The following is a 25,107-nucleotide window of genomic DNA, read 5'->3' on the forward strand; positions in this document are numbered from 1 at the left end:
GAGTTCAGCAGTCTCTCCACCTACTACAGGATAGGCCCAACAAAGAAAACAACAGAACGCCACTAGCCATCACCTACAGCCCCCAACTAAAACCTCTCCAGCGCATCATCAAAGATCTACAACCTATCCTTAAAGATGATCCCTCACTCTCACAGATCTTGGGAGACAGGCCAGTCCTCGCTTACAGACAGCCTCCCAACCTGAAGCAAAATACTCACCAGCAACCGCACACCATACAATATAAAAACTAACCCAGGAACCTATCCTTGCAACAAAGCCTGATGCCAGCTCTGTCCACATATCTATTCAAATGACACCATCATAGGACCTAAATCACATCAGCCACACCATCAGGGGCTCGTTCACCTGCACATCTACCAACGTGATATATGCCATGTGCCAGCAATGCCCCTCTGCCATGTACATTGGCCAAACCGGACAGTCTCTATGCAAAAGAATAAATGGACACAAATCTCACATCAGGAATCATAATATTCAAAAACCAGTGGGAGAACACTTCAACCTCTCTAACCACTCAGTGACAGACTTAAAGGTGGCAATTTTGCAACAAAAAAACTTCAAAAACAGACTCCAAAGAGAGACTGCTGAACTCGAATTAATATGCCAATTAGATATAATTAACTCAGGCCTAAACAGAGACTGGGAACAGTTAGGTCATTACACTAACTGAATCTATTTCCCTATGTTAAGTTCTCCTCACACCTTCTATGGGTCATCTTAATTATCACTTCAAAAGTTTTTTTTTTTCCTCCTGCTGATGATAGCTCATCTCAATTGATTAGACTCTTCCTGTTGGTATGCATACTTCCACCTTTTCATGTTCTCTGTATGTATAAATATCTTCTGTCTGTGTGTTCCATTCTATGCATCTGAAGAAGTGAGCTGTAGCTCACGAAAGCTCATGCTGAAATAAATTTGTTAGTCTCTAAGGTGCCACAAGTACTCCTGTTCTTTTTGCGGATACAAACTAACACAGCTGCTACTCTGAAACCTGAGATTAATAATAGAATCATTTGGACTAGAAGGAACCTCTATCCAATTTCTTCTGCACTGTGACAGGATTGACTGTTTTATACCCAATCATCCATTTATAGATGGATATCAAGTGTAGCCTTGAATATCTCTAGCGATGGCAATGAGTCACTGTGTCAGGTGAGCAGAAATATTGCAAACAGTAAATATATTAGCAGATCATTAATGGTTTTGAGAGAAGCACTCTCAGAACCAATTGAAAACCATTGTATAATTCATTACCAGATCATTGTGCATGTGAAGAACACCCAGGTTCTCTGAAAACTTGGGCAAACAAAGGCTTTGACTACACTTGGTTTAGACTGCAAGCACTTTGGGGCAGGGACTGTCTTTTTCTTCAGGGTTTGTACAATGCCTAACACAATGGAGTCCTGAGCCCTGACTGGAGCTCCTAGGCTTTATACCACCACCACCTGGGATTCAGCAGGCAGTGGGCAGCAACCTTAAAGCTGCAGGAGTGCAAATCTGAGTAGGACTGAAATGAGGGTAAACTCAATTAATATAAATGGTGGCTTTTCTTGTCCACTCATGGGGTTTACACTGGTGCAGCTACACTGCTGCGACGGACTGACTGCTGAATGGGGTACGGACAAAGCCAAAGTTAACATTGGAGAGAAGCAAAATGATCTGAAGAATAGGTTTGGGATTTCAACGATGGTCTAAGTGCTGCTAATAAAGAACATTCTTGAAAGACTGGGAAGTGCTGACACAATTTAAGGAGCCCTGACTGAGAGCAGAAGGAAAGTCATTTTAAAATTGTGCACCATGGGTCAATGTAACATGTTTTTAGTCACACACAATCTCAATAGTCATAGGATTGTTTGTCTATATCCTTCTGTCTTATCTAGACTGTAAGCTCTTTGGGGGCAGCGGCTGTATTTTTGTTTTGTCTTTGTACAGTGCCTAGTACAATGGGATACTGGCCCATGACTGGGGAGCCTGGGCATTACAATATATATTGTGACAGACCCAGGCCAGTAGGGTACAGGAGTCTGGTAGAGGGCAAATATACTGGTCACTGGATGAGTAGTTTTCTGTTCTCTGAGTGACCAGAGCAGGGGCTGCACTAGAGTAAACAGGAACCTGCTAGAACCAATTAAGGCAGACAGGCTGATTAGATCACCTGCAGTCAATCAAGGCAGGCTAATCAGGGCACCTGGGTTTAAAAAGGAGCTCACTCCAGTCAGGTGAGGAGGAGCCAGAGGAGAGGAAGTGCGTGTGAGGAGCTGGGAGCAAGAGGTACAAGGAGTTGAGAGTTAGAGGGTGTGCTGCTGGAGGACTAAGGAGTACAAGCATCAGACACCAGGAGGAAGGTCCTGTGGCGAGGATAAAGAAGGTGTTTGGAGGAGGCCATGGGAAAGTAGCCCAGGGAGTTGTAGCTGTCATGCAGCTGTTACAAGAAGCACTATAGACAGCTGCAATCCACAGGGCCCTGGGCTGGAATCTGGAGTAGAGGGCGGTCCAAGGTTCCCCCAAACCTCCCAACTCCTGATCAGACACAGGAGGAGTTGATCCAGGAGAGGAAGATCACTGTGGTGAGAAAATCTGCCAATAAGCGCAGGACCCACCAAGGTAGAGGAGGAACTTTGTCACAATATATAATATAATTATAAAATGAACTAACATATGGTACTGGCAACAACCTGCCAAGGTCCATATTTAAAAGACAGAGACCCAATAGGAGAGAGAGAATAAAGGCAAGATAGCACAAGTCTCTTACTTTGGCAAACCATAACATTGTCTTTAGCTCTATCTTCATGCCTGTACATTTGTTATGTAAAGAACTTATAGGGCCAGATGTGTAAAGCACTCTATGCCAGCAGCCCCTTGCATCTGTGCAGAGCCTTCTGTAGGATCAAGGCCATAGTAGTAACAGTGATAATGTAGTCACAAATTGATAACTTAAACAAAGAAAATTTGTGTGGTATGGAGTGCTGATACAAAGCACTGGAAAAAGACGGTTACTCACCTTTGTAACTGTTGTTCTTCGAGATGTGTTGCTCACATCCATTCCAGTTAGGTGTGCGCGCCGCGCGTGCACGTTCGTCGGAAACTTTTTACCCTAGCAACTCCAGTGGGCCGGCAGGTCGCCCCCTAGAGTGGCGCCGCCATGGCGCTCGATATATACCCCTGCCGGCCCACCCGCTCCTCAGTTCCTTCTTGCCGGCTACTCCGACAGTGGGGAAGGAGGGCGGGTGTGGAATGGATGTGAGCAACACATCTCGAAGAACAACAGTTACAAAGGTGAGTAACCGTCTTTTCTTCTTCGAGTGATTGCTCACATCCATTCCAGTTAGGTGAATCCCAAGCCATACCTAGGCGGTGGGGTCGGAGTGAGAAGTCGCGGCATGGAGCACTGCAGATCCGAAGGCCGCATCCTCTCTTGACTGCTGGACCAGGGCGTAGTGGGAAGCGAAGGTGTGGACCGATGACCAGGTCGCTGCCCGACAGATTTCCTGGATGGGCACACGGGCGAGGAAAGCCAGCGACGACGCCTGCGCCCTGGTAGAATGCGCAGTCACATGGCCCGTAGGAACATGGGCCAGCTCATAGCAGGTCCTGATACAGGACGTTACCCATGAGGATAACCTCTGCGAGGAGATAGGAAGCCCCTTCATGCGGTCAGCTACTGCCACGAAAAGTTGGGGGGATTTGCGGAACGGTTTGGTCCTCTCCACATAGAACGCGAGAGCCCTACGGACGTCAAGCGAGTGGAGCTGTTGCTCCCTGCCTGAAGAGTGAGGTTTCGGGAAAAAAACCGGGAGGAATATCTCCTGGTTGATGTGGAAGGTCGAGACCACCTTGGGGAGAAAGGCAGGGTGTGGCCTCAGCTGCACCTTATCTTTGTGGAAGACTGTATACGGGGGGTCTACCACGAGAGCCCGGAGTTCTGACACCCGCCTAGCTGAGGTGATAGCTACTAGAAAAGCAGTCTTCCAAGAGAGATAGAGTAGGGAGCAAGTAGCTAACGGCTCAAAGGGGGGCCCCATGAGCCGAGATAACACCAGGTTAAGATCCCAGGTTGGAGCAGGGAGACGGACGTTAGGGTATAAACGTTCCAGCCCCTTCAGGAATCTAGTCACCGTCGGGTGGGAAAAAACGGAGCGGCCATCCCCATCTGGGTGAAAGGTGGAGATAGCTGCCAGGTGGACCCGCAAGGACGATATCGCCAGGCCCTGTTGTTTGAGGGACCAAACATAGTCTAAGATATTGGCCACCGAAACTTCCATAGGGCGGAGACCTTTCTCCACGCACCAACAGGAGAAACGCTTCCACTTGGCCGAGTATGTCGCTCTAGTGGAAGGCTTCCTGCTGCCCAGAAGTACCTCCCGTACCGGGGTGGAGCAGCGCAGTTCAGAACCGGTCAGCCACGCAGGAGCCACGCCGCTAGGTGCAGCGACTGCAGGTCCGGGTGACAGAGAGTCCCGTGTTCCTGGGTAATCAGGTCCGAGTGAAGGGGCAGGGGAACTGGGTCGGCTATGGCCAGGTCCAGCAGCATGGGGTACCAATGTTGCCTGGGCCACGCCGGGGCTACCATGATCACGCGAGCCCTGTCCCTGCGCACCTTCAGAAGGACCCTGTGGACCAGTGGGAACGGGGGAAAAGCATAGTACAAGTGGGTCGTCCACGGAATAAGGAAGGCATCCGCTATAGACCCGGGCTCCCTGCCCTGAAAGGAGCAGAACGCCTGGCACTTCTTGTTCCCCCCGGACGCGAAGAGGTCCACACGCGGATAACCCCACCTCTGGAAAATTGCGAGGGCGACGTCCGGGCGAAGGGACCACTCGTGTGACAGGAAGGATCTGCTCAGGCGATCCGCCAGCGTGTTCCGTACTCCAGGGAGGAAGGAAGCCGTGAGGTGAATGGAGTGGGCTACACAAAAGTCCCATAGTCGCATCGCCTCGTGACATAGGGGAGAGGATCTGGTGCCGCCCTGCTTGTTGATATAGTACATGGTCGTCGTGTTGTCAGTAAACACCGCGACACAACGACCTCGAAGCTGGTGACAGAACGTTTGACAAGCAAGGCGGACCGCTCTCAACTCCCGCATGTTGATGTGCAGCTTCACCTCCTGCGGGGACCACAGGCCCTGTGTTCTCAGGGTTCCCAGGTGGGCCCCCCAGCCGAGATCTGAGGCATCCGTTGTTAGGGACACCGAAGGCTGAGGTGGGTGGAAAGGGAGCCCCGCACACACTACGGACTGGTCTAGCCACCAGCTGAGAGAATCTAACACCCCCTGGGGGATTGTGATCAGCATGTCTAGTGGTTGCCTTGCCGGCCGGTAATGTACGATGAGCCACAACTGGAGGGGCCTCATGCGGAGCCGAGCGTAACCGGTCACAAATGTGCATGCTGCCATGTGGCCTAACAGGGTTAGACATGTCCGTATTGATGTCAAGGGGGCTGCCCGCAATCGCTGAACGATCGCCGACAATGCCTGGAACCTCGGTAACGGCAGAAGAGCCCTGGCCACGGTGGAGTCCAGGACGGCCCCGATGAACTCCACCCTCTGCGTGGGGAGCAGGGTGGACTTGTCTATATTGATCATGAGGCCCAAGGTAGCAAACAGGCCGGTGATCTTGCGGACGTGGCTGCAAACCTGTAGCTCCGACGTGCCCCGAATTAACCAATCGTCCAGGTAAGGGAACACGTGGATACGACTGCGCCGGAGATGTGCCACAACGACTGCCATGCATTTTGTAAATACCCTTGGGGCCGTAGAAAGGCCAAATGGGAGGACTGCAAATTGATAGTGAAGGCGGCCCACCATGAATCGAAGGAAACGTCTGTGGTGCGGCCAAATGGCAATGTGAAAATAAGCGTCCTGCATGTCGAGGGCGGCGTACCAGTCTCCCGGATCCAGGGATGGGATAATGGTCCCCAGGGATACCATGCGGAACTTCAACTTCGCTAGGTATTTGTTGAGCTCTCGCAGGTCGAGGATAGGCCTGAGGCCTCCCTTGGCCTTGGGGATAAGAAAGTAGCGGGAATAAAACCCCTTGCCTTTCTCGTTTTCCGGAACTGCCTCTATAGCTCCTTTGTTGAGGAGCGTCTGTACCTCCTGACGAAGGAATTGCTCGTGAGAGGGGTCCCTGAAGAGGGACGAGGAAGGGGGGCGGGAAGGAGGAAACGATATAAACTGCAGGCGGTATCCCGTCTGCACCGTGCGCAAGACCCAGCGGTCCGATGTTATTTGGGTCCACGCCGGGAGGAAAAACGAAAGGTGGTTGGAAAACGGGGGGGAAGGATCCGTGGGGGAAACTGTTACTGCGCCCTCGGGCGCACCTTCAAAACGAAGGCTTGGGTCCAGGCGGGGGCTTAGAGGAGCTTTGATTCTGCCCCCCCGGTTTCCCCAGACTCTTGGTAACTCAATAGAGCCACCAAGCTGCATAAGATTTGGTACCACAGCATCACCATTGATGGTTCCTCCTGCCAACCCAAGGAACATTTAGCTTTCTGCTGAGAGATAGAATGAGGAAGAGGAGCCACTGAGGAAAGTAACCAGAGAGACAAAAAGGACTACAAAACAAAACAAAACAAGTAAAAAACAAGATAAGAAGGAAACAGAAAAGGACAGGAGAGAGAAAATGAGGCACAAGGTGATGGGTCATGCGGGTGCTTATAGGCCAATTCATTGTATACGGGTTAGACAAGACTGAGAGCCATTAGTAAAGAAAGAAAACTGAAATATCACCTTAAACATAATTAAGCAGAATTTTTTATTCCAGCTGGCTCTGATAAACAGTAATGATGACTTCTCAACTCCCCATGTTCCAATAAGAATTGAATAGAGCTTTCAACAATGCACAGGACAGCCTCCTTTCCAAAAGTAATTAGAGTTGCATAGAGCAGCACCTTTGTACTTTACCCAAAGCGAACAGTCTGTTAACAAACATTGAGAACAGCTGGGATTGAGCAAAGGGAGACCCTGGAATCCAGTATTAAGAGATTTTCATTCAAATGATTATACAGTATACAGTAGTTGAAAAAGAGTTGAGAGTCAATCTTCCTCTGGCAGCTTGTGATATCAGCCAGGCACTGGAAGTCCAGGCTCCTTGGATTCTCAACTGATGGCTTTCCCAGACTTCTTGTGTAACCTCTGACAAATCACCTAACCGCTTTGGGCCTTCGTTTCCACATTCGTAAGATGGGAATAAATTATCTATCTTACAAGGCAGGAAGAATTAAAGCCTGTGAAACACGGACATTTTCACATGGGAGAGACTACTGTAGTTAAAAGAACAGGAGTACTTGTGGCACTTTAGAGACAAATTTATTTCAGCATAAGCTTTCGTGGGCTACAGCTCACTTCTTCGGATGCTGTAGTTCATGTTTCCTCTGCGTCTTTCATGCCTGATGAGAGCAGCATGAAGAGCAGGAAAAATTATTTTCTCATGCTTCAGTGAACTAGAAACCCAACTTCAAACTGTCTTATTCATCATCCCTTTTGCAAGCAAAGTTAGTGGGAAACTATTTTCAGGCCCGTAGCTAAAATTTTTCATGATAAAACAAAATTCACTTGGGGAGGAAGTGTGAGTATCAGGCCATAGCATAGCAGCCTTCTTAGACTAACCTCTGTGAACTTTGTGAGTGAATGAGGTGGATGGGATGCAAGAGGGAAAGACCTAGGAGATGAAGGAGAAGCAAAGAATGAATGAGGGGAGGTGGAGGACAAAGAGGAGTAGAGACAAGACTGGGAAGACCCGCTCTTTACCAATGGGGGGTCTAATTCACAGCCACCGCAAGGGGAAAGAACTCAACCACTTGCAACTTCTATCAGAGGCCAATGAACCAAAGTGCCCAGAATAAGTGGACACTATAGGCTCATCTGAAAGCCCAGCATGATGAGCAGCATCCAGCCAGCAGAAAGTAGTGCCAACTCCAAGAAGAGCTGCAGCAGGTAGGTTCCTATCCACAGGATTCCCCACCTGTAGAGTAGAAGAGCTTCTCCCTCCTTCTCATGAAGGCCGCCAGGACAATATATTAAAAACTGGAGAAAAGAAAGCATCTCCCTTCCAGGAGCTCTCAATTCTATTGCTTGAAAGCATGTTCCTCTTTTGGTTTCTTTTCTTATTCTGAGCAGAAGTAGAATGGGAAATAGCACTTCTCTGCAATCTCGCTATCTACAGCTGTCCAACAAGTAGAGTTTAAAAAAAAAAAAGTAATTTAAATATCCACACAAGCAAAGTAGGCAGCTGCTTACTACCCAGCTCTTATGGGGGCCCCATATCCTCTCTAAGTCTTGGGATGGCCCTGCCTTCTTCTCCAGCCATGGGACTGGAAGCAGATGAAAAAGGTTACTGCCAGACAACCTCCCTTGGTCTGGCAGCAAGACAAATGCAACTTATGGCATGATATCTTCTGCTTTGGACCATGCTCTTGTTCGGGTCCTCCAAATTATACAGTAAATCCTGCTAGTATCCCAACCTCCTTAACAGGTACTTCTCAAAGCACAGAAAATTACTTCTTGACAAAAGTTTTCTTGCCCAAAGACAAATTGGATTAAAGTGGAGAACAGGCAGCTGAGTCCTGCAAAGAGAATTCACAACTGTCCAAACTCACTCGCCTCTCTCTATTCACCACTGGGGACTGTTATGCACATACTGGGAGGTGAGGCAGGAGTGGAGCGGTGACCATGTGAAAGAAAGGAGCAGGAAAGCAAACAAGATGCTTCTTTCAGCAGCCAGTATGGCACAGCCTTCCCACTATTTTAAATAGTGCTGCTGGACTTTTGCCTCATCAGTCCACTTAACAGAACAAAAACCAGAATAGCTGTTTTCAGGGCTTAGTAATGAGGAGAGGAATACGCAAAACAAAATGTGATGATATTCCCTTTCCAAATCCCACCTCTTTACTGCAGTCATCTGGACAATATTTGAACCAGCCACCTATGAATTAGCAGCATATGCTAAGAAAGCAAAGGAAAGTGAGTGGTCGAGGTGCAACCTTCATCCTAGACAGATACATCTTAGTTCTACTCATCAGATATGAGCTATTGGTGTTAGCCAGCAACTAAATGATGATCAATAGATAGAAACATAGAAAGAAGAGACTTGTGGGCAACTGATGCTCACCCTTGGCAACCACAGCAAATCAATGAAGCAGGATGTGTCAGCCTCATCCCAGCAGGTGATCCAGAGAAAAAATCATCCTAATGTCACTAGCCATACACCAGGTGGACCCCACTTTGTACAACACTATGCATGAGAGCAAGATCCACCATGATTGTCTGTTTCTACTCTGAGATACTACTGGTGTTCTAAGTAATTTTCCATCTTATTCTTGATGTAAAGAAAACACAGCCAGCTGTTAAACCAGAGTTTGTTAGCTGGGAATTTCAACATGATCGCACTCCCCACGAAAGGGCAATAACCCCATTTTATGCAAGCCCTTTGCAGATCACCCAAAATGCACGAGTCCCAGCTCAGCCTCTGATTTAAGACTTCATCTATGGCAGTATGGTTACAATTCAATATCATGTATATTTCTATCATTGCCTCTGCTGCAATATAAACAATGGCAGTGGTATATTACATATATTTCTGTGCAGACAATATTATGCACTGAGGTTTATGGTGACAAAGTGCAGTCCACTTTGAAAAGTGACTGTAAAAATGGTACTGTGGGGTTCCACATTTATTGTCTCTCAAAGACTTCTGGATTAGATTTGTTCACTTTACAGGTAGAATTATTTTTCTCCCTATAGCTCACCTCTGCAAACTCAGTCTGAAAGCTGAGCAGTGTTCCTTCGCCACCAGCAATGAAGATTCTGCAGGATAAGTCCAGCCCTTCGTTACGCTGTTACTGGCAGTATGGCTTCAGCGGAAGGCACCAGTGAAACCGAGAACAGAACATGAAGGCAATGGGACAGATTCTCAGCTGGTACAAATCAGTGTAGCTCTGTTGACTGCAATGGAGCTATTCTAATTTACACCAGCTGAGGATCTAGTCCAATAAGGAACTGGTCCTGCAGTAGGAACTCAGCTAAAAATTCTGCTGGTGAAATGGGAGCCAGAAGAAAATCCACCTCCTCCCAAAAAAAGTAATAACTATCTATATACTTTTGTCTCTAAGGTGAGCAGATAGGACTGTGGATACACAGAGCGAGCAGCAAGTCTCTCTGGAAGAGGGCGGCATCTTACACAGCCACTTTTCAGAGCGGAACCACACGTTAATACTAGCGGTATTTCCTCTAGAGGCCCATAAGGCGTACTATTCTACAGCAAACTGTATTTCCCAGACACAGAGGTCTTAAGAACCACAAATCATATGGACACAGGATTACTGAAGTTAGAGATAAGAAACCCCTTGCCCAGTTAATCATGCCTACCTCCATGTTAATGCAATATACTCCCCAAACAGAGGATGCATGTGATATCAACTGATACATTTGACCTTATTACATTTTGAGGGAAATGAAAGTAAGCACCGCCCATTGGACCCAAGTCTACTAATGGGATCCTCTAAGCCAGGGGTTCTCAAATTGGGGGTCGGGACCCCTTGGGGTCACGAGGTTATTACATGGGTGGTCGCGAGCTGTCAGCCTCCACTCCAAGTCCTGCTTTCCCTCCAGCATTTATAATGGTGTTAAATATATAAAAATGTGTTTTTAATTTATAAGTGGGGGATCGCACTCAGAGGTTTGCTGTGTGAAAAGGGTCGCCAGTACAAACATTTGAGAACCACTGTTCTAAGCACGGTCACTTCCAATCCCAAGGAGCTTCACTGTAGTCAGTGTGACTCCTCAGGGGCACTAGGACCCATGTTATTCAATTCCATTTTGGAATTGGATCTTAAATGATGGAGTAATAGCTGGAAGCCAATGTCAACAAAATAGGAAAAGAAAAAGTTGCAGAACAAGCTGCCAAGGATTCTACCTGCCAATGAAGGGCAGCCTCAGACATTTGTTTAAGCTTTCAGGGGCTCATTAGTGTCAAGGCCCTGTGGCAGCCTCCATACTGGATCTATACACTGGAGCTGGTTGACGGTAGAGGTATATACCCTCCTAATGAGCTGCAGGGAGGGTGATGTGCCTCTGTGGTTTTTGTTTCAATCTTGGCAATCTGAGTGTAAAAGCCTTGCAACAGCTTCTGATTCTGCTGACATTTAATTAGCCAGTGTCATTTTGATGCCATAGACTGTCTCATCAGGATGAGAACTACTAAACAACATGCGGAAAATAAAAGTTCCACAAGAAGTTTCAGGTCTGGCAGCCCAGGATACGAGTCCCTTGACAGTTACGGTTCCTGGGACAGGTCCCCATTAGCTCCTTGCCTTGGCAGTGTGATCAGCTAATGCTTTTCTGCTAGGAAGGAAAACTGCAAGCCTCAGCAAACACCCACTAAAAGAATAGTGCTGAAGCCTTAAATTCCACTTGCCTTGCAGGGAGAGAGTGACTTTTTCAAAGGAATTCTGGGTTACTCTGTGGAACTCATCCCACAGGACTGGTGGGATTCTAAGATTCTATTATTCTTCATTATTTGTCTCAACCAAAATCAGGGCCCTGCTCTCCTAGACACTGCACAAACAGGCAGTGAAAGACAATCCTTGCTCCAAAGAGCTTACAACCTAAATAGACAAGACAGGATGGGAGGGGGAAACAGGTGAAGTGACTTGGCCAAGATCACAAGGAAGTTAAGGCCGGAGCCAGGACCTAAACCCAGATCTTCTCATTCCCAGTCCAGTGCCATCTCCACTGGATCATGCTCTGAACTAAAAACTTAGCCATGCTCCTGTAAGTATGTACAATGCTTTTCTTTACGTACAAACAGCTGTTTGGGAGGAGACATTCCTATTAAACGTCTTGAGAACCCTCACTCTGTGCTGCAAAATGTGGAAATAGTCGGCTAGACAAAAACTGGCGCTACCTATAGATTAAAAGGGTCAGATCCTCACCTATTGTAAATCAGGCTGGCTTCATTTACACCAGCTGCAGATCAGTTCCTTTGTACTTGTGCCTTATTTTTGGAGCTCCTGCTGTCACATATAACAGATACATGTTAGTGTAAATTAGGCACAGGTTTATTTTAAAAAATCAAATGATTAAAACAATTTTAAATAGTTCATGGGTCACATTTAACAGCAGGTAGCTGTCAGCAGAAACCCGGCCCCAATAACACTAAGTCTGCTAATGGAGAGTGGGGCTATTAAGGCACAAAATGGTTATCACCTCCCCTCTGGTGGTGGTGGTGTGTCCACCAGCAGCCAGCATATCTACAAAAGTTGGCAGTGCTGACCAGGAAGATGAACTGATACAGTATGTCCCATGTGACATGACAAAGCCCTGACTGGGATGATTTAGTTGAGCTTGGTCCTGCTTTGAGCAGGGGATTGGACTAGATGACCTCCAGAGGTCTCTTCCAACCCTAATAGTCTATGATTCTATGAGCACTCTCCACTGCCATACTCCATGGTTATGTCTACACAGCCTGCCCAATTTAGCCTCCCAAGACTTGGGCATACGCTACCACACTAAAAACAGCTGTGTAGATGGCACTCAGAAGCTGCAGCTCAGGCTCGGCTCAGGCTCTGAAGCCCATCCCCTTTCTCTAGGTGTCAGAACCCAAGCTCCAGCCCGAGCTGCAACATCAACACTGCTGTTTTTAGCGTGGTATGTGAGGTCTGTGAGCCTAAGTCCGTCGACCTGGGCTGGGAGGCTCACTGCCATGGGCTGTGTAGATGTACCATGAACCAAGGGGTTCTTGCTGGAACTTAAGGCTGTTCCTCACAGCTGGAAGCCTCTGGAGCTCAATGAACCTCAGTAGTGCCTTACTTATGTCACAGATGGTACCAAGGGAACGTTGATACACTAGTGAGGAGAGGGGAAAAGACATTCCATGGAGTCACATTCCTCTCTCACGTGGCTCCCATCCACCCCTTTTCCTTGGAATCCCCTGGTGTTCATGTGTCACACAGTTAATGGAGACACTTAGCGTGGGAACCACAGCCCTCCTCCTGCCCTATTTCCTTGTTTGGTCTTGTTGTGGGTTCTTTTAAATGCTTCATTAAGTAACCCACTTCAGCCTTCTTCAGCAGCATTTCTTTTCAGCCCAGTCAGTCAATTTCACCACAAATGCATTCCTGATTCTGGTCACACTTCCTTCCTGAGAAACACTGCTCTGTTGTCTACTGCTGGCTGCATAGCCAGTTCAGAAACCCTGGATTCCTGTACCAAAGGCCAAGATGCACTGAGTGATCTTACCTCGTATCTGGTTGCACACAACCACAGCAATGCCCCTTAACTTTCATAGCCATTGAATCATAGAAAGCCTGTTTAGCTCCATCCCTTCAATCTCCTACCTGTGACTCTCCTTTGCCCTGACACAAAATTATATTTTTCTGTATTCAGTATGTTTTTATTTACATGTATAACATATACAAAAAAGTGCCTATGCAAAGCTATATGTACCTCTGCCAAAATTCAAAAGTGTTACCAACTCAAAGAAAGCCAACAGCTGCTCTACACCCTCAAACCAAAAATAACTCCCCCAGTAAAAATCAATACCATCTCCCCCCATGCACAAACAGCCATCATATGACTAAAGTTCTCCCAGCTTTAACTATCTATATTAGAAGCAGCACAGGGAAGTATATTTTTAAAAATAGGCTTAACAGTCTCCTTTAAGGAATGGTAAGATACCAGCAATGATGCCTTTCTGATGTATTGAATGCCAATTCCTCCTCATTAATATAGTAGCTGGTACTGAGTTAGCATGAGAGGTGGACCAGCTAATGCAAAGAATTAGGAATCAGGCAACCTGACTTCTTTTCCCATCCAAGCCAATGACTAGTTGCCTTCACCTCTTTTGCATCCTACTTCACAGGGATGTTGGGAAAATGTAAACAGTTAATGTTTTAAAGTGATCTGAAGCCCTCAGAGGGAATATGCTATAAAAAGGCAAACGTGATTCCTAATTATTTCCAAAATTATTATTATTATTATTTGTACAGCTGTAGCTAGGAGCCTCAGTCGTGGACCAGAACTCTGTTGTTCCAGACACTGGAGAAACACAGAACGGTCTCTGCCCCTGCTATGCTCAGATCTACTGGAGGAAATATAACAGTTTAATAAGTTTAAGTAGATAGTCATAGAACCTTATATGGCCGTGTGCTGCTTATATTTTTAACTATGTGGGTAACCAGAATTTCAACTACTACTTGAAACTTTTCCTTAATGAAGGTCTCATTATTGTTGTGGAAAATTGATCCAAAATCAACCGTATGGTCAGACAGCCTGAGGCTCCTTTATTTTATACAAGCATATATGCAGGGAAAGACAGCATAGCCCCATGCAAGAGGCAAGCTGCTTTGTTTACTACAAATCTTACCATGCTTGTATGCCCTTTGTACAGACGAACCAGCTGAGCTGAAGCTCTAAATATTGCTTTGCCTAAAGGCTTACGGCCTACAGAAGGGGAAGGAGGGGCTCACTTTTCCCTGACATTTTCAAACCAATCCTATTTGAACTGACAAAATTAATTAATAATTTGTATTCAATAGACTGTAGGGCACTATTATTCCCAAAGTATAAATGCAGGCCATCAATTGTCTATTTACCAAATATTTTTTATGCATATAACCTATTAATCTACCATTACACATACTAAACATGCCAATAAGGAGATTAGATATTTCACGCTATGCTTGATCAAGGAATCTCTATTCTACAGCTAATATATTTCAGCAATTCAAATGTACAAGGCTGAATTACTTGTTTCCCTCACTCCATTGATAATTAGCACCAGACGGGAATGTGTATGAGTTACCCATTAACTCAAATTGCTACTGTATGTTTAGTTTTCCCTTTGTTTATTTTAAGAACTTGTCAATGAAAGGGAACTTCCAGCTGTGCCAGGCTATCAGGGGATTGTTTGGTTCAAGCTGATGTTTGTTTATGCTGCACACCTGCATTGATATCAAGCAGTGTTAATTTCTTCTAACCACAAGGGGTGGGAGAAAGCCATCCTTTCATCAGGTCTCGGTGCCACCAGGAGATTGTCTCATTTACATAAATACCAAGAGAGTGCCAGAACTATTTAACTAAACTTTTAATTTAACTTTATTAAAAAAATCTTCTGTTTTCTAAGAAGTTATAATCTGCTCAAAAAAAAGACATTGTGGCATTTCATAGTTATTCTCTCTCTGGCCCCAGTTCAGCAAAGCACTCAAGCATGGGCTTAATATCAAGCATTTGCTTAACTACTTTTCTGGATCGGGAGCCTTAAGGCATGATCTTGAGAGGGATGATACCCTACACATCAGTGTTTCTTAACCATTGAGTTGCAACCCAAGAGGGTGTCATGAAATGCAACTGGGTGTGTGTGGGGGGCGGGCTACGAGGCACTGAAAATTTTGTTACAATCTAATACAAAGAAATTCTTGTTCCACCCACTCCCTGAACACCCTTACCCCTGAAGGTCAAGTGATCTCTGTCAACCTCTTGAAATAACCCTCTAATTTATTTGTTAGTGTATCACAGATGTATTTTTCAGTCTTACTTTTACCATAAACAGAAGGGGGGTATGAACATTTTTGAATTCAAATAAAGGGTCACCACTCTGAGAAGTTTGAGAAACACTATCGTAGATAGGTCTCAGAGTGGTAGCAGTGTTAGTCTGTATCCGTAAAAACAATGAGGAGTCCTTGTGGCACCTTAGAGACTAACAAATTTATCTGAGCATAAGCTTTCATGGGCTAAAACCCACTTCATCAGATGCATGGAGTGAAAAAATATAGTAAGCAATATATATATTACAGCACATGAAAAGATGGGAGTTGCCTTACCAACTGGAGGGGTCAATGCTAACAAGGCCAATTCAATCAAGGTGGAAGTGGCCTGTTCTCAATAGTTGACAAGAAGGGGTGAATATCAACAAAGGGAAAATTACTTTTTGTAGTGACCCAGACACTCCCAGTCTTTATTCAAACTTAATTTGATGGTGTCCAGTTTGCAAATTAATTCCAGTTCTGCAATTTCTCTTTGAAGTCTGTTTTTGAAGTTCTTTTGTTGAAGAATTGCCACTTAAGTCTGTTACTGAGTGTCCAGGGAGACTGAAGTGCTCTCCTACTGGTTTTTGAAGGTTATAATTCTTCATGTCTGATTTGTGTCCATTTATTCTTTTGCATAGAGACTGTCCGGTCTGGCCAATGTACATGGCAGAGGGACATGTGTCAGACATCAGAATTGTAACATTCAAAAAAGTGTTGATACTCACACCTTCCTGTCAACTGATGTGAATGGGCAACATCCACCTTGATTGAATTGGCCTCATTAGCACTGACCTCCCACTTGGTAAGGCAACTTCCATCTTTTCATGTGCTGTAATATATATACTGCTTAGTGTATTTTTCACTCCATGCACCTGATGAAGTGAGTTTTAGATCACAAAAGCTTATGCCCAAATAAATTTATTAGTCTCTAAGGTGCCACAAGGACTCCTCATTGTTTTTACTATCTTAGATTACTCCAACAACAATGTTGCTCAGTTTAACAACTTTTGAAAGCCTTTAATAGCCAGCTGTGCAGTCTCAACCAGTAATGTGAAAATCAGGACGGATTCTTTGTGCTATGCACTGTGACATTTTTGTTGCTCCATTTAACCAATTAACTATCTGGTTTGACGTTCCAGATGTAGAAGGGCCAGTGTACAGATCAAACTTTTATGTGCTACTTGTTTCAGAAGCCTTTGTAAAGTCTACATTTACATCACATCACAGACACATCACGTCATCTGAGTTCTTGCAGGGAGCCTTTCTAATATCACAAAAGAGAAGTCAGCTTGATTTAGCATAATCTATATTTTAAATTATTACTATAAACACCATGCAGATTCCCTTTGATTGAGGTGTGACAAGAGGCGGTACTGGAACACTGATCATCAAGAACTCACCAGAACTGGATGGTATTCATCCAAGAGTGTTGGAGGAACTTGAAAAAGAAGTACCTGAGAAAAAAACTCAAAGTTTGGCTTTGAGCAAGGAGCTTAAACATGACACAGACACATGGAATGTTTGGCCACAGTAGATTCTTGTGAAACAAATCACACACGCTGTCCATCTGGTAATAACGGGGGGTTTTCCGGAACACAATATCGAGTACCCATAGGCGTCATTACGCTGTACTGCCGTGAGCAACAGAAAGGCTGCATTTGGAGCCAGCCCCACACTACAGTGTAGTACGGGAGTGCAGATTATGCTGGTCCCCTAGGGGTGGCTCAGTTCTGTTTTCTCTGGTTTGAGTTCCCCACTCTGCTTACAATGCACGGGACAGGAAGAGTGGGAAGCAGTCGTGCCAGGAAAGGGATGAAGTCAGTGGAGGGGAACCAGCATGAATAATAGTCTCACATGGTCTGCAGAGAAGGACAAGAGATGTGAGGGCAGGGTGGGGAGAAGAAGAAATGTTGACCAACGTGATGATGCACAGTTAACAGTAAGGGGTCTTCTGTGTCTTGCACTGCAGTGTGGGGCCATAACTCAGTCCTCAACCTTTCTTGTGATGTATTTATATCTTTCTGTGCATAGCGGGTCAGAAATTTACAAGAAAGTCTTTTGCTTCTGGTAAAACCAACCACAGGAAGGGCAGGGAAGGATGTCGTGGTGGCAAAATGCAGAACCCACTCCAGCCTTTAAAAGAGCAACGACAAAAACGGAAAGTCTGAGTGCTCCAAAATAAACTGTCTGTGCATGAGTCTGTGATGATAAAAAGAGGAACTCTAATCTAGAGACTGCTGCTAGAATGGTACAAATGCTGTAACCAGAGTAAGTGGCCACACGGAAGAAGCTGAAAAGCTGTACCAATTGTGAAAATGATAAAAAACTAACAATGAAACTGCAAGGAGCAGAGCAAAGAAATATGATGTAAATTAGGTCAGCTACACGGAGTGGAGGGTACAGTCACCAGTAAGCTGTTTATATATAAGATAGCATTAGAGGGTGTTTAGAGAACAGAGCCAGGATAGGAACTAGGCAACAATGGTCTTACTCATGAGGGACAAAAGTTCATATCCTGCCCAGCCCAGAGTGATTGAAAGGACACATGTAGAAAGAGTTTGGTAGTCGACGATTTGTTTTCATGTGCCAAAAATTATAGCTTTTCATTAACATGGGTGGGGGGAAGGACCTAAACAGCATGGTTTAGTCGTCTAATGCTCTGTTATGTGGCTGTATGGTGTTCTGCACAGCTGTACACGTAATAATAAATAGATGTGTTTATTAGGATATCCAACTGCAGGAAGGGAAATCAGTCAGTTTTGTAAAATCTGTACATCAAGCACAGGTTTTCCTGCCAAACTGATATCCCTGCCTTCTTCTGCAGGGCACGAAAGGGCTCCGTAAATTGTTGCCAAGATCCAGGATGTGACCAAAATGCCTCACCAATAATCAGACATATGCAATTGGTGTTGCTTTCTTAGTAGTGATTGCATAGCCCCCGGCAGGGCAGTATAGCAGCAGTCTTTTCTTATATTGCTTTAGCCCTGTATTCTGTTCTCAAGGTCTCATTCCCCATTGTCCTGAACTTTGTGTAGTCATTGATACCAGGAACAGTAAGCACAAAGTGGGTGTAAAATGTTCCCACTGGTGCAAATGACTATACAAGATGCAAGGTCCATAAAATTCCCATTGTCTTTGATGGGGCACTGCAGGCAGCGTGAGAGTAGAACATGGCTCTCCATAACATAATAGGAATGAGAGCCCGTCATTGAACATGTTGAAGACAAAAATGTACATAATGTACATTTCTCACCTTATTAGTGTAATTATAACCTGTCCTCTTTTCTTCTTCTATTCAATTTTACTCACATTTTAAGGAATATGCTTAACTTTGTATTCCCTGACAATTTATTTAGAATACTCCCATATTGCTTCATTTTTAAACTGAACCTGCTTTAATAAAAAATAATTAAAAACAAAAGATAAGGTCCCTAACATGGAACAGAAAGTACTATCTGCCTGTGCCATCTTTATTATAGGGCCTGATCAGTAAAGTTGCAGTCTTTTCTTTTTCCATGGGGGAGGGGGAGAGACGGGAGAATCTCACTCTCTCATTTGTGGCGTACCAATAAAAATCTGTATGTCACCTTTACAGTGCAAAGAAGACGTGAGATAGAGAGCCCAATGGAACAGCATATCCTAAAAGGAATAAAATTCCCATATGGCCATACAATTAATGTTGCCTGAATAAATTAATAGCTGTAAAATAAAAAATATTGTATTAACATTCATTTCATATAAGAATAGAAGACATGAATTAAAATCTAACTGATGATAATCTGATTCAATTTATGCTTTAATTAAGATAAATTATTTTTACATGCCATTCTGAGTTAAAGATTCCCAGAGTAGGAAATGACAAAAGATAAACTGAGTGTACATTACCTGCTCCATTCTATGTTATTTAGATCTCAACAGTACCTATGCATCATGGGCACAGCCCACGCACACAGCAAAACCACACACATTTTGATCCTGACCCCAAAGACACTTGAGAGAAAATGATATCCTATATAAGCTCGATCCTGCAGACGTTACATAGGCAAAACTTCAATGGTTAATGCGCACAGATCTGGGGTAGAATTTAATAACATCTTGCAGCCTTTAAGACTTCTCTTTTATAGACTTGGACGCACAACAACAAAAAACATACCTGATGTGCCAGTATGTATATATTGTGGCCAACATCTTTTGGTGAAATATTATCTCCATTCTCCTCATCATCATCACATTCTAGAGCCTGATTATATGCATTCTTCATTACGTCCACCTTTAAAACAAATAAAATCGAAGGGCTGTCAAATATTTTAATTCCATGAAAAATATGAATTGCATTCAGATTTGCTCACTGTGCTTGGCTCAAATTTGGACAGGGCCCGTGAAGTCCTACAAGAAGGAGATGTACTCTAAAAAGCACATTCAGAATGAACAGAAGCCTGAGAAGGTGTTTGCTTTATTCTTATCTCAACCAATTGCGCTCTGCTTTGCTGTTTTTCCTCTTTGCCATTTTAAGACAAATTGCCAAGTTTGCAGTAAAATCGAGTCTAGTGTTTACCTGTGTATTTCAGGTGAAATTAATCCAGATGTGGAGGGTTTTGGATACCAGTGTAGAAGGATGGTTCATGGCTAGAGCACGAGCGTGGGTCCAGGAGACCTAGGTTCAGTTGCCTGCTATGCCACGGCTTCCTGTGTAACCTCGGACAAGGCCCAAATCCTCAAAGGTATTTAGGTGCCTATCTCCCATGGATTTCAATAGGAGTTAGGTGCCTAAACACCTTTGAGGATTTGGGCTTTATATTTTCTATGCCTTGGTTCTCTATCTACAAAATGAGCATAACAAAACTTCCCTACCTTGCAGAGGTGTTGCTGGGATAAATACATTGAAAGCTGTGAAGTGTCCATCTACTACAGTAATGGGGCCCAATAGGTACTTTAGATAGACAGATAGTGAAACCCTTCTGTGAGGCTTTGGGGGAAGAGAAGAGGGGGTTGTGCAGGCTTCTCCCTCCTGCCCAACGCTGTATGCACCATATGGGATTTGTGCATTAATGACAAACAAGCTGATATGGAGGGGGCACAGGGAACAGGGCAGAGTAGGGTGACTGGATCCATGCTTACAGAGCACAGAGACGTAGTGATTAGCATTCCCATAGGCTGGAATAGCAGCCCTGGAGGGGTTGTGTAACAGTCTCATGGCCTAGCTGTTTGTTGGGAAGGAAGTTTGTACCACTCCACCCCTGTTTTCTTAAGCTTTGTACAGAGAGGGCTGTATTTTAAACCTTCTGAATGTCTTATGTGCTGACAGAGTGAAATCCTGGCCCACTGAAGTCAATGGAAAAACTCTCACCAACTTCAATAGTGCCAGGAATCCATTCACTGATTTTTTCCCCCTAACAGTCAGCAGTAAAACAGGTATAAAAATGGGTTTCTGGGAAAGTGTGCAAGACAAATTAAGTTATCTACAATTAAGATTAAAATCTAACAATGAACTGTGTGGAAGAGCTTGTGAAATTCACCATTTCCAATTTTAAAACCCAAGCTAATCATATTATGTGCTTCAAGGGATAAACTAATGCCTTGCAAGGGTCAGGAAGGAATTTCTCTCTGCATGTACAACACTGCACAATTACATGGTTTATTTAGTCTTATCCTCAAAGCCTCAAGGCCAGAAGCATGATACCAGACTAGACGGACTGCTGATCTAATCTGTTTTAGCAAATTCTTTGGAAAAAAACCACTAATTTCTACTAAATTTTGTGAAGCTCAAAATGGTAACATTTTTCACTAATAAACTTCTGTGAGAAATCAACACAAATCCTGGGCCCCCAGAAAGAGTGCTTTTTGAAACATACGTTTAAAGAAAGATTGCGGACACTGCAGGCAGTGCCTAAAGATCAGATGCTGCAGGCAGTGCCTTGCTGTTGGGACTTATAATGCAGGACACTTGCAACCTATTCCTGGCTGGAAGCATGCAGCAACATACTGTATCTCATTTGCTCACCAGCAAGCTGTGTATAAAAGAGTGGTCAAAGGGGAAGGGAAGGTTGGAATCAGGGACAAGATGTTGGGAGGGTCAGGGATATTAAGGTCTTCCAGAGAGTTTACAGAAAATATAATTGCTTTGTACCTCACATAGGCCCTGATCCTTCAATGAGATCTGGGGGAGAGGAAGTGGGGACGGGGTGGAGCCTGACTCACTCAAAGTGCTCTGCATAGGCAGAAGGGTAAATCCATACAGATCACATTGCGTGATGGGATCATGGTTTTTCCAGTCACCAAATTGTTCATATTGGATGGAACTGGCCACTTCCCCAGTTTTTCCACCATGACAAAAATTCATGGGGGACAATTACAAATATTATCCCTATTCAAAGAAAATAAAAAAATGTGGTTTTAACTTTGTTTTGCTTGTGAGGTGCATTTTTTCTTCTTAGTGTGGTAACACAAATGGTACAAACTTAATTTCCCAGCTACTGACAAAATGTACTTGAAGACAGTTTACTGGAGTATGATAATTTAGTTAGGAAATAATTACGGAAAAGTGCTTGGAATGGATAAAAATAATGAAGTCATAAAGAATGAAATCATGCATGCTTGATCCTTCAAAAATACCTTTGGAGAATTAGTACCATTTTGATATGCTGTACCCTATATGCAGCTATTGCTATTCAGTTTAGACACAGATCCTTTACAAAATATTTTGATGATAGGATTTATTGGGGATGAGATATAGCCAAAAGATTTATGAATATGCAGAAGTTTTCTTACCAGTTCCCTTGGTCTCATATTAAAAAGGATTCTTTCTGCATTCTCACTGTCATGCCTGCTTTCCATAATAGCCAGCAAAAGCTTAGAGGCATTGTTCTAGAGATACAAAACCAAGTTAGTGTAAATGTAAAATCTATTTCATGGATCCTTGCACTCGTTTTAATTGAGATTACTAGGACCACTTTTTTTTTAGTGGATACGATTTTAAATGGCTTGCATCTTTTACATTATTAACATAGTAAATAGCTTTACAGCACATTGAAATTAAAGTCAGAGGGCAGCTAACTACAGTATAGAATATATTGGAAGGGTATTTTAAATATTGAAAAATATCTGACTCTTAAATACAAAGCTTTATTCTGCACTGTGCACAATAAATGAGATCTCATTTCCTGTTCTTATTGCCCAGCTCACAGGTTTTGTCGTTTTGTTAAACAATTGAGAGCAGAGGTAATTACGAAGCGTACCAAACAAAAGGTTTTGCCTATGACGCATGTTTCCTTCGCCTTTTGTTTTTTAAAGTATAATTAATTACCCAAAAGGCTATAAAATCAACAGATTTCATGCATATCATAAACTTCAAATTTATTCTGAATACCAAGTACTGAGCATATTCCTGGACTCCTGGCAGAAGTGTTAACTATCGGCTTTTCACTCAGTTCTCTCCCAGGGATAAAATAGCATGTCCTTAAACAGTAGTAGCTCCATAGCATCTGGGACCCGATCTTGCTTCAGTTAAAATCAATTTCGGCCCACAGGGGAGGAAGGTTGGTTTCATGGTTCAAGCACTATACTGGGACTCAGCAGACCTTGGTTCAATCCCCAGCTCTACCACAACCTTCCTGTGTGATATTAGCCAAGTCACAAACTCTCTGCACCTCAGATCCCCATCTATAAATTGGGGATAATAATACGTCTACACCTTGCAAGAGTGTTGTGAGGCTAAATGTGTTTGCGAAGTGCTGAGATACTATGCTAACCCCAGGAGGTCCGCTGTATGAAAATGTTAAGGCAGAATAGGGTCCCTTACTAGAAGCAAGGCTGGAAATGCCCAATACTCCCCATTAAAAGATACAGTTCTCAGTTGCTTATGAATTTGCCTAACTGTCTGGGCTGAAATTTGACATGCCGGGTGCCTGCCTCAGGCTGAATAATTTTGGAAAATTTCAGCCAAAAAAGTTCAGCCTTTTTCAAGAATGAGGCAAAAGGGGAAAATAAGTTGTTTTGCCCATGTTAAAAAGTTCTGGTGACTTACTTTGAGCAGTTCTATAACCCTCATGCTTTGGAGTAGGGACTTGAAATTTGGCATGGGGTGGCCTTGTGGCAGAATCAAGCCTTTTGTTTTCCACATGTAAATCCACCTACATTTCACCAAGGTTATGATTTTTTTCAAAGGCATATGTTTGCACATGCTCGGTAGAGACTTGCTAGACCTTTACAACTAAAATCTTCAAAAGATTCTGTCCATGCTGAAGCACGTTCCAGCTCAGGGCTGTGCAGGACTTTCTCTACAGTTGTCTTTCTGAGCTGCTGAAGACTGTGCTGAAGTCAGTCACTGGAACTCCTGTTCTCTCAAGCCCCCCACCATAGACCCGGAAAAAAACCTGGACCTGGGTGGGGTGAAGTCAGCAGATTTGGACAAGGAACCCTGGGGGGAAACTGGGATGAGAGGAGGGTGGGCAGAGTAGGGTTGGCTGGGCATGGAGCCACAGACTGGAGGAGGTCACCTTGGATGAGATGCTAGAGAAAGAGACTGTGCCTGGCTAAGCAAGGATGCTGAAATTGGGAACCAATGGGGTGGAAGGAAGGAGGTGGGGAGGAAGGGAGACAGATCTGATGAGAAGCCAGGGCACAGGGGGAGAACTGGCACTAGTTGCGCAAAAGCAGTGGGACAAAGAGCCAGGGACAAGGAACCAAAGAGGGTGTGACGGCAGGTTGAGATTGGATGAGATGCCTGGGGAGGGAAAGAGGGACTGAATCCATGGGGACAGGGAAAGTGTGAGTGTGGGAGAGACAGAAAGGACAGAGTCATGGGTGGGGGGCGGGCAGAGATTGACTGGGCAAGGAGACTGGGCACAAGATATGGTGGGAAGAAGATAGGTGCTGGGATGGGATGTCTTGAAAGTAAGACTACAACTGGCTGGGCAAGGAGACTGGGACTGAGATGTGAGCCAGAGGAGTGGAAACTGGAACTGGGTATATGAGAAGAATGGACCGGGGACAAGACGACAGAGACAGGTTGGAGGGGACGGGGCAGGAGGAATCAAGCATGATGAGATAGTATGTCATTATATACATAAATATTTTTTCCACAGGACTTCTGTCTCATTCAGTGCACAGGATGGACCTGCACTTGGGATGAATCAGGGTGGTGTAGGGAAGGAGACTTGTCTGTTGGACCCCTGTTGCACTTGTTCCAGAAGTTGGAACTTGTGCAGTGAATGAGGCGGGAGACTGCAGGAAGAGAAAGGATGGTCGCATGGTTAAGGCAGTTGAATACTGCACTGCACTGGTGAACTGGATTCTATCCCTTCCTCTACCACAGAGCTCCTGTAAGATGCTGGGTAAGTCACTTATACCAAACTTTTCACAGTCGGTCACTGTGTGCCTATTTTCTGGGTGGCCAACTTGAGCCCCTGAGGACTGATTTACAGAACATATAAAGTGCTTTAAAATGCTATGAATACTGAAAAATCAGGTCTGAGGTGTCTTAAATTGGGAATCCCAAATTAGTGTGGCATTGAATAATGAGGAGAAATTAGAAGACTGAATAGCTGCTCATTAAATGAACACTAT

General features: G+C 44.5%; 1 protein-coding gene across 1 annotated transcript in view; it reads right to left on the bottom strand.

Moving 5' to 3' along the window:
- ITPR2 (inositol 1,4,5-trisphosphate receptor type 2) overlaps nucleotides 1–25,107 on the bottom strand; it is a 366,766-nt gene that overhangs the window by 68,718 nt on the left and 272,941 nt on the right. Inside the window, exons 44-45 of the mRNA XM_050967887.1 lie at nucleotides 22,312–22,407; nucleotides 19,697–19,813 (exon numbers count right to left, since the gene is read on the bottom strand). Coding sequence (XP_050823844.1) covers nucleotides 19,697–19,813; nucleotides 22,312–22,407 — 213 coding nt within the window. The remainder of the gene's footprint in view (nucleotides 1–19,696; nucleotides 19,814–22,311; nucleotides 22,408–25,107) is intronic.

The sequence above is a fragment of the Gopherus flavomarginatus genome, chromosome 1 (assembly GCF_025201925.1).
Source record: "Gopherus flavomarginatus isolate rGopFla2 chromosome 1, rGopFla2.mat.asm, whole genome shotgun sequence".
Classification (NCBI taxonomy): domain Eukaryota; kingdom Metazoa; phylum Chordata; order Testudines; family Testudinidae; genus Gopherus; species Gopherus flavomarginatus.